Below are 9,943 nucleotides of genomic sequence, written 5' to 3'. Positions count from 1 at the left end.
TTCCCTATTATTACATGAATAGTTTTGAGTAGGCTAGGAATTTGACTTGAAAGACTGCTCATGTCACACTTCAGCAAACAGAGGCTCATGTCTTGGTATGTAACTTCTACTAAGAAAAGTCCAGATTACAGAATGAGTTCAGAATAGCCACAGCCCAGACTATGTGGAGCAGCTTGTGCAATGCAGATTTCTATAATGATAAATAATTTTATTAGGGGGCTCTAAATAGTGATCTCCTAGAATCAGTTGGGAGCCCCGTGCGTTGCAAAATCAGGGCCATGATCGTTACCGTAACGAGGTAGTTATTAACGCCGTAGCATTCTATTGTTTATAATGACAACCTAAAATTATATGAAAGTACTGTGTGATTTTGTTTTTTGTTCAAACATTGATTTCTGAAGATCCAATATAGGGAGAGATGTTGAAAATACCAGAAAGCTACAACTGTCCATGTGAAGTCCTTAAGTTTGTGAATGTCAGTTCATTAACACAAGATGTGCACTTCATTATTTCTTTATATTTTCAGTTTTTCTTTTAAATCAAACCAGTTTGATCCCCATGAAAAATTATTTTTGTTGAATACTATATCTGTTTTACCCATCCCGTTTTGCAGAGTCCCATTACAGCTTCATATCTATGTTTGCTTCCTGATTTATACAAACTTTGTTTTGCAGTTCATTGTTTCATCAATCCTTCTTTTCTACTCCATTTTGTCTTGCTTTATTTTCCCCTCCTTGTTTTTTTGTTTCTTTTTTTTGTTATTATTTTAAATTTAAGTTGGAAAACACACTGGATCGTCGAACATCTTTTGAGAAATTCACACGCAATGTGGTAAGTTTGTTGCCTCAGAAGACTAGTAAACCTGATTGGACATCCTTCTCCCCTCCCCTCACTGATCCCTGCTTTCCCTTTTTGCTTCCTTAACCTAACAGTTAAAAGTGTCTTTATCACAGTTTGTGAATTTTCCTAGGAATGACAGCTTTATCATGTGCTTCATTACAACCCCTCCTCCCTGGTCCCTTTTCCACTAACCTCAATAGTCACACATGGAGGAATGGACCTTTGGGAGCCATGCTTTTTGCATTAGGAAGCATGAAATTATTAACTTTTTCTTTTAATTATAGTAAAGAATTTGTGAAAACCTGCTTGATGTTCCTTTTTCTGGTGCCTCCCAAAATACTGTCTGACACAGTTTGTATACAATGGATTTCCCTTCTGTCTCCTTTTTATTTTACTAAAAAAAGAGTTTGTCCCTTTTTTTAAAATTTGGCACAGGATAAAATAAGCAATAATAATTCCTCTATCTTCCTTAATGTCTAGCACAGCTTCTGCAGGACCAAAGAATTCATGCTGATGATGTGCAAGGGTGGGATTTCATTTTGATAACAGAATATAAAATCTGATTTTTTATTATGTAATTTTCAAAAGCTATTTCACGAAGGTAAAAAAATGAAGGCTGGTAAATTTACTGTGGGCATTTTCTTGCCACCTGCCAAAAGATCCACTGATTTCCTGATATGTGGGATTCTTTTCACTTATCCAGTTTCTTTGGATTTTTTTTTTAACATTGTGAAAGTTCAAACTAAAGCATTCAACGCATTTATTTTTGTAGGGCAGAAACATCCCTATTTTCCCATGCCATAAAAACTGTACACCAACACTGAGGGCGAGCACTAACCTGTTATGAAAAGAGGTAGAAAGATCTTGGATTATACTCAAGTTTGTCCGCCTTGTCTGTTGACTTGTGCAGGTGACGCTGCTGTGTGTGCGTGTGCGTCCGTGGCTTTTTCTGTGACCTGGTTAGTAGAGCTGTGTCCGTTGAAATGGAAAATATGAGAGCTTTCAGCAGAAAGAGCATGGTTTTTGTTTTGTTTTGGTTTGGATTTTTTTTTGTTTGTTTCTAGGGAAGGAGAAGCAGTTATCAGAAACTGCCTCCTGGATAATAAGGCTCAAGAGTATTTCCTCAAGTATTTTTAAAAAATATATATACATTCTAGTAATCCAAAAGTGTAAAAAACACAGTGAAAGAACAAAGTTTTGTGTGGTTGTGGGAATAGCTCCCATGTAAAAACAAAACTGTAATTCTTTTAACTACTTTCTTATAGGTAAAGGCTTCCTGTAATATGCTTTGAATCCACTGTAATCAGGAAGAAATTTGGATTCAATGGGACAAAGTCAGTAAGGACATTAAAAAGTAAATAAACAGCCACAAAGGAAACTATCCCAGTGTTTGAAACAAAAACCCCTGTATTTTGCATGGTGGTGTTGCCATAGCATGTTGCGGTGTGATTTGTGTGTTGTCTAAGCAGGTTGATCTGTAAAACAACATTGTACATAATTACATTATACATGATAATTACACGGTAATGCCATAGGAAATTCCATATTAATAAAAGAGCTTATGTTAATAAAAGAGAGTGTAGAGAGTAGGTGGTATGGCTGGGACCTCAGAGCCAGGCTGTTTCCCAGTCTCCTTTTACCCCTCTCAGAGCCAAGTTGCTGGTAAACCAGCAGTTCTGCACACAGCCGGTGGATCATCATGCCAGTTTTCATCATGCTTATCTCAGGGCAGATGTACTAGAACAGGATGCCAGAGATGTGAGGCAGGCCCAATAAACCATCTGTGAGCTAGAAAGGGGAACGAGGCTTTCTGGCTGTGAAGTGTTAGTACTTCTTCAGTAGAAGAAGGCGAATCTTTTTTCATGGAGCAAGCTATAAAATAAAAACTGTGGGTTTGCTTTTCCTTCAGCTACTACCTGTGAATCCAGGTGGAGTCTGTCAAGTCGGGTCAGGTATGAAAGGAAAACATGTCACTGCTGGATCTCTATTCCCTATTAGATTGGCAGCTCTGAGGCTTGCAAATTAATCCAGAATGTCAGGATGTCCCAGTGCAAACCTTTTTCTCCAAGACGACTGAATTCACGTCACCCACTGCTCCAGGACCCCTTGCCACCAGGCATCTTTGTTCTTCCAGTCTTATTCTTGGTTATGATGAGTTTATAATATATAATTTATAATTATCTACCTTGGTGCAGTGGTTGCAACCAGCAGGGATGAGGGAAATGTTTCTCAGAATCCTCCAGTGGACTGATTAACTTGTTCAACTGTGAAGTGAGGTACTGTGCTATAGAGCTGTTCTGATTGATACGGAGAAGAGGTGTGAAACAGCTCTACTACAACCTGGATGAATGCTGTCATCTCTGAATGATTTAGTACAATAAAAATTACCATTTCTCTTCTCCTCTGATGGTTTAGAAAATTTAGACTAATTTTCACTGTTTGGTTGGTTTTTGTTTTGTTTTGTTTTGTTTTTCCACTTATATTAAAGTGAGTTTGTATTGAACTAAATTAGACCTAATTTTTTTTCCATTTGAAGTGTTTAAAAAAACCCCAGTAACCTTGACTGTGTCTAGGGACTGAACCTGGAAGATGACCTCATAATTCATAACCTGATTTATTATAAGAGAGATTATTGAAAGTGAGTTATACTTGCTACAGAAAGCATTTTTTGAGCTAGAAAGTTTAGAAACTTTGTAAGGGCAAACCCTCTCTACTGTTCCTTGAATTAAGTGGAAATAACCCAGTATAATGAGTCATTATTCTAGTCTGACAGGGGAAAAAATAAAAGTGGAGCTACAGACACAGAAAACCTCCTAGGCTCAGCTCTGCCTTCCTTTGCCATTGAAGAGTTTTCTTTCTAGAAGACTTCCAATAAGTTGGTGTGCTTTAGGAAAGCCCTACATGCTCAACTTAAAGACATTGGCTATTTAGCTTGCTCTGTAGATTTTATAGTGCAAAACTGCTAATGCCTTTGGCAGTCTGCAACCAACAATATGAAATAGTCTTAGAAATAGGTCTGCTGTCACATACAATATGGATAAATTGATTGCAAACTGGCATTTGCCATATGTAATAGTTGTTATCAAACACTTTATAGTTTGACTTATCTGTAGCTCCCCAAGGAAGTGAGTATTGAAGATAGAGGCGTAAGTCAGGGAGCAGGAGGTCCTCATTGCTTGCTACAGTAGTAGAGAGAGGGAAATCTGCTATGTCTGTGGCATTTTGAAACTGAAATTCTTTTAGGGAATTTACATGGCAAAAATACATAGTTTAAAAAAAAATCAAATTTAAACAATTCTGAAACTTCCTCTACCTCAAGTACAAAAATCTTCATTACAGAGAAAAAAACCCATGTGAATATGCACTTTTAATGTTGATGGGAACAAAGAGGTCCTTGAAATAAAACGTTTGCCTTTAATTCCCCATGTGCCTGTGGGATTTGTGATGGTGGCAGACTGGTAGTCTGAGTAGGACACCTTTGTGAGTGCTAGCCTGCTGCTTAGTTGTGATCACTAGTCTGGAAGCCTGAAACCGAGTGATCTCACTTACAGGGGAGTGGGCTAATTTCATTTCCACCCCATGCAATTTTTCTTGTCCCACCAGGAACCAAGTTAGCTGGGCAAAAATGTTCAGTGTCCCTCCTCAGAGCTGCCTGAGGGGAGACACTCCATCTTCACATGTTGGTGTCATGGCTTCAGATGCCACCATCAGTGTTAGTTTCATGTGTTACTGCCCGGTTATAGAGAAGGCAAAAAAATGTGCTTGTTGCAGGTTTGTGATGTTTTATGGAAATACAGACAGTACAAAACAGACCAAACTCAGTTCATATATTAAACTAGAGAGCCATCAGATGATAATTATCTTCACTCATAACCTCATAAACAAGACCCCATTTAACTCTGACTTTAAAAACATTATCTCTTACATTACCCATACCATTTCCAGCTATCTTCTCCTGCTTGGCTGGAAGAACTTGCTGACCAGTGTCCTTTAATATTTTTCCCCTCCAAACCAGTAACATTAGACCATTTCATGCATGACAGATGAAATGTGAAGGCCATTAAACACAGCACGTTTTCACAGAGGCTCAGTCCAAGGTCACTTAACATGACATAGCAAATTATGGTCTAGAGATGGAAATTAAAACCATAAAAATAGCTACCTCAGTTCTTATCAGTGAGGGACAGACTTTCTAGATGCTTAAACCAGTGCGATCTCTCATCATGTTAAAATCTTTAACATGTCCCTTTATTGGGAAACAAGGTAGATGACATATTTTCATCTGTTAATTAAGAAATTTTTCTGTATTAACAGTTAAAACTTATGTACACAAGACCCTACTATGCAAGATCAAATGTCTACCTAGCCCTGAAATCCCATAAAGGGTTATATTTTTCTCAACCATAGCATTGTGAATGAGTTTCAATGCAGTATGAGCTCTTGGATCTCATGTTTAATGTACAATCATGGAACAAATCCCAATAAAACTTTTGTTTACAGGTTATTCCTAAAACTTAAACAAAAAATTAGCTAGTCAGAAACAAAACCAAACAAAACGCAAAGCTTTTCATTTGACAAATACAAAGCAATAATAAAAATAAGTATTTGTAGAAATTAAGGCTTTTTCTGTTTCAGAAAGGATATGGCTTATTGATGTTTGACTAAGAAGAACTGAGGAAATAACTGAACTTTTTAGTTTGGACTAATAATTAGTCAAAAAGAACATCTGTAGAACATGCCAGTGAGGTCTGGCCTCCTTGTTCTGTTCTGCAGTGACTGGAGCTAAGCTGCTGTGCTCTGTGCTGGAATTGCTGAGGAGCAGCCATGTTCATCTAAGTGAGGAGCCAGCGCATACTGTTCAGATATTAGGCCAGTGCCTGCTATTACGCAGCTGACAAACATTTACCTGAGACTTAGGCTATTTGCAGGAATAACTGCAGAGAGGTATGGAAACCTGAGGGGTCAGGCCTAGGACAAACACACAAAAAATATTTGTCTAGTGCATTGGTGCTTTGGAATGTCTTACATGTTATCCCACACTTAGATGGTTGATCAAGTTCAAACTACCCTATCTAGAAAGAGTTTCTAGGTTAATCACAAATGAGAGCAGCTTATCAATATCACAGAATCAGAATCATTAAGGTTGGAAAAGACCTCTAAGATCAACAAGTCCAACTGCCAACCCAACACCACCATGCCCACTAAACCATGTCCTGAAGTGCCACATCTATATGTTTTTAGGCCTCCAGTGATCGTGAATCCACCACTTACCTGGGCAGCCTGTTCCGGTACTTGACTATTTCAGTAAAGAAATTTTTCCTCATATCCAATCTAACCCTCCCCTGGCGCAACTACCATTTCTGACTTTTTTTCCCAATTATTCTTTCATCTTATTAAGAAAGGAAATATTTTCCTATGTGTGATGACTTATGCTACACTTTTCAAAACTGGCCTGTTAGATTCAGTTTCTCAAATAAAAATTTGGCTTATGGAAATGCTATTAATATTGTATCACAAAGAAATATCTAAGCTTAGCTCTTCAATTATGACCCACAATGGATGAGCCTTACATCAGTCTGTAAATTGAGTAAAACTGGAAATCTAGAAGTTGCAATTAGGAAACTCTACCATACAGAACTAAAAGTAAAAGTATACCCTGGAACATAATTTGAAAGAAATATTCTGTAAACTGGAAAATAACAAATCTCTGCACATCTGAGTAAGAAGGTGGGATTTGGTGCTGCTATGGATTCTGTGTATTAAAAGCTTATTTTCCCAATCAGAGAGCTAAGTATCATTCAGAATGAACATAGAAGACCTCCTAATGATGGTGTATCTTCTAAACTGTCCCTTTTCCAACTACAGTATAAATTAGAACTACTAAGACCGGAAAAAGAGCATACATCGTTGTTGTTGTTCAGATGGAGACTTTATATTTATAACAGTGTAATATTCTATGAGGCTGGGAGGTGGAGGAGATGTCCATTTGGAGAAATCTTGATCCCTGGAGGGATTCAGAATAATTGTATCCAAGGGCCAGCAATATCCAGGGTGGAAGTGATGTAGAATACAGAAAAAAAATTTTCATGACATCTCACTGTGTCTATAGAGAAAAATTCAAATAAGATGTAGAATAAGATTATACAAGTTGGACCAACTAACTAACAATTAGTTTTTGACCTGCATTTAGGTCAAAACTTCCTTGTTTATGTGATATCAAAGTTAATTCCTGAGATGCTAGAATTTGGTTATAGTCCACCTAAAAATTCCAGGGAGTTTACAATTCCTTAATAATCAATTGTTGCAGATATGAATAAAAAAAATATTTCACAGATCTTACCCCACTGCGGCTTTCCAGTGTGGTATTCAGCAAACTGTTTTAATAACTAATAGAGAGTTCCTGGTTTAATTGTTTTAGTTAACTGGATTATGCAGTTCAGTCCTAAAAGGAACTCAGACATATTTGGGTATATGTATAAGTGAGGCCTGTAGACCTGTAAAATTAAGCTCAAATAACTTAATCAAAGACAAATAGAAGTGTTTGCTCAGTATTTTCCTAGAATATGTCCAAGGCTGATAACCATGAATCACCTAACAAAACATCTGATTTTGGACATACTCTTTTAAATTGTATCCCAGTGCCACACAGCTGTTGAGACTTTTTTGACTATTTAAAAAGATGCCTTGCTACAAAAGCTTACCTGTTACGTTAGAGGAAAACATAAGCTAAGGCTTAACAACTGTCAAGAAGCTGTGAATTTAATGTAGGTAGGAAGTGACAGGGTTAAAGCTCAGCACAGGGAAGAGAGTGCACCATGAAGGGCACTTTGTGTCTTGCGCACTTTCTGTCTTGTGAAGAAGCAGCAAGTATTAACACCCTCAGGTGATGTGGTGAACCTGATGGATGAGCAACAGATTGCAGATCAGGAGTTCCCTTCACAAGTACATCATAGAGGAAATATTCATCCTAATTTGTTCAATGTGTGTTTCAGAGCAGAAAAAATAAAACCATTATTCTTCCTTTTGTGAAGAGCCACTCTGCTATATTGCTTCTAAGCAAATGCTTGAAACCAATTTGCAGATCCCTGTGAGCATAAATGTAATTGATAATGACAACAAATACTAAATTACATAATTCCACTGAGTTGTAATACAGCAGATGACTTAACAACTCATTGATATGGCAGAATAAGTTCATTTACCATTTACTGCAGAAAGTGTAGCATCTCTCCATAGTTACAGTATTTCTTACTGTAGTCTCCCTGAAATCAGTTTGATTTTTCTGTGTGCACTTAAAATGAACAATACAATAAATGTAAGTATTAAATATCTAGCTGGAGAGTTAGAGCCACTTTCTATTCAATGTTTTATGATCTATTATTTGTGTCACATTATCAGAGTATGCCCATGGTACTTTAAGGAGACATGTAAGCTTGCTGTGCCAGCTCTGCCTCTGTTGGATCAGAGCCACAGTGGGATGGCCCCAGGAGAGCTAACTCCTTTCATGTGGCCTTAGGAGAGCTGCTTCCTGTTAATGTGGTTTCACAGCTTTTTTTCTAGCTCAGATAAAGCCCAAATCTGCCTGAAATATAGCCCAGTGACATACCCTGCACCATCCTTTTCATGCTGTAGACCTAACTCATGTGGGACAGTCATTATACCTTATTAAAAGAACTTGCTAAAAAACTGAAACTGCATCCTTGCAATGGGAGGAAAGTTGAGGGAAATAACAATGTGGAAATGCAAACATCTTCAAAGCAGCATTATGCAGTCACATGTAATATAGCTGACCAGTGTTCCTCATAAATAGTAAATATGGTCTCAGCAAACCGGTAGCTGTGTTCATGAAAAAGCTGCTTTCCTGCCTATATGCAATCTGCCTCTTACTTCTTTACCTTAACTGTAAAGTAGCCTTTTGTCTTCTGTGACAGAGCTACCACAGTTTGCACATTCATCTTTGCAGCATGAGGCGCCCTGGCTTGTAGCAGCCTTCTCCAAGTTCTGGTATGACCGACAGCAAACAACCTCAGCCTTAGCTTCTCATTAGCCAAACCCAATCTCATTCAGAAATGGCCTTTAAGCTTGCTGGCTTACTCTGTGAAACAACCTGGCAGTGCAAGTGTTTAAGCGTACGGGGTTCCAGTGGTTTAAGATTTGACAGACTCCAGTTGGTGCCCCTAGTTCTGTGACAGTGATGTGGCAACGCTAAATGGTTGCTGATGAACAGGTTTGCAGTGATCATGCCTCTGTTTTTCTGTTTCTGTTTTTTTTTTGTTTTTATCTTTTCCTCAGGGGAAATCGCTCACATCAAAGAGGTTAACCAGTCTAGTGCAGTCCTACTAAAAGGATCACCTTGTAGCATGGAAGCAGACTCAAATCATTATACATACTTTGTAGCTCACTGATTGCCTGACTCAGAGGACAGTAGAACAAGATGTTGCATGAGCAAGGACCTGACTTGTTTTCTTTTGTGTATACTAAGGCATTACAGACTCCGAGGGACTCTCTAGCCTTTCGATGCCTCCATTTTGAAAACTGTCTGCTCACTTCCTCCTTCATATCAAGCTGGATCTGTGTCTTTTTATTTTCTGCAAGCTCAAGTACAGTGAAAAAAAAGCTTCTGCTAGGCACAGTTTATTAAAAAAAAATACGTCAATCAAAAACTGGAAGAAATGTAAAAAATGCATATATTAATAAATATACATATGGCATCACATTTATTGCACAATAAATTAGCACAGAAGGTTTCATTTCACTGATGTATTCACATTGAGAAAGAAAGCCTGTGTCTTTGTCTGTTGTCTGTATATTCTCTGTTAATGTTTCTTGCATTTATTTTTATACCATATTTAAAAAAGAACACCTTTTAATCCAGATGTATTAAAGTTGATCCTTTCTCTGTAAATTTGTGTATGTTTATATTATTGTTTTATCTTTCATTAAAAGATGCAGAATCTCTTTCCTTTGGGAAGTTTGAGATTTTAATATTGAATCTGAAGATTAGCCAAGAGCAAAACCCTCCTCAAAAGTAACACACCTTGTGCTTTCTAAAAAGTTACATGAAATGGCAATTTCTTTCTCTCAGTGACACCTAATCAAACAC

General features: G+C 37.6%; 1 protein-coding gene across 1 annotated transcript in view; it reads left to right on the top strand.

Annotated features, from left to right (window-relative positions):
• LOC104547355 (regulator of G-protein signaling 7-like) overlaps window positions 1-9,478 on the top strand; it is a gene marked incomplete at its 5' end in the record, with an annotated part of 13,230 nt that extends 3,752 nt beyond the window's left edge. The window contains one exon of the mRNA XM_010193002.1: window positions 9,133-9,478. Coding sequence (XP_010191304.1) covers window positions 9,133-9,183 — 51 coding nt within the window. The remainder of the gene's footprint in view (window positions 1-9,132) is intronic.
• Between the last annotated feature and the right edge of the window lie 465 nt (window positions 9,479-9,943).

Source organism: Mesitornis unicolor, unplaced genomic scaffold (genome assembly GCF_000695765.1).
Source record: "Mesitornis unicolor isolate BGI_N332 unplaced genomic scaffold, ASM69576v1 scaffold28469, whole genome shotgun sequence".
Taxonomy (NCBI): Eukaryota; Metazoa; Chordata; class Aves; order Mesitornithiformes; family Mesitornithidae; genus Mesitornis; species Mesitornis unicolor.
Note: the sequence above shows the minus strand (reverse complement) of the source record. Positions and strands in the feature narration are given on the sequence as shown.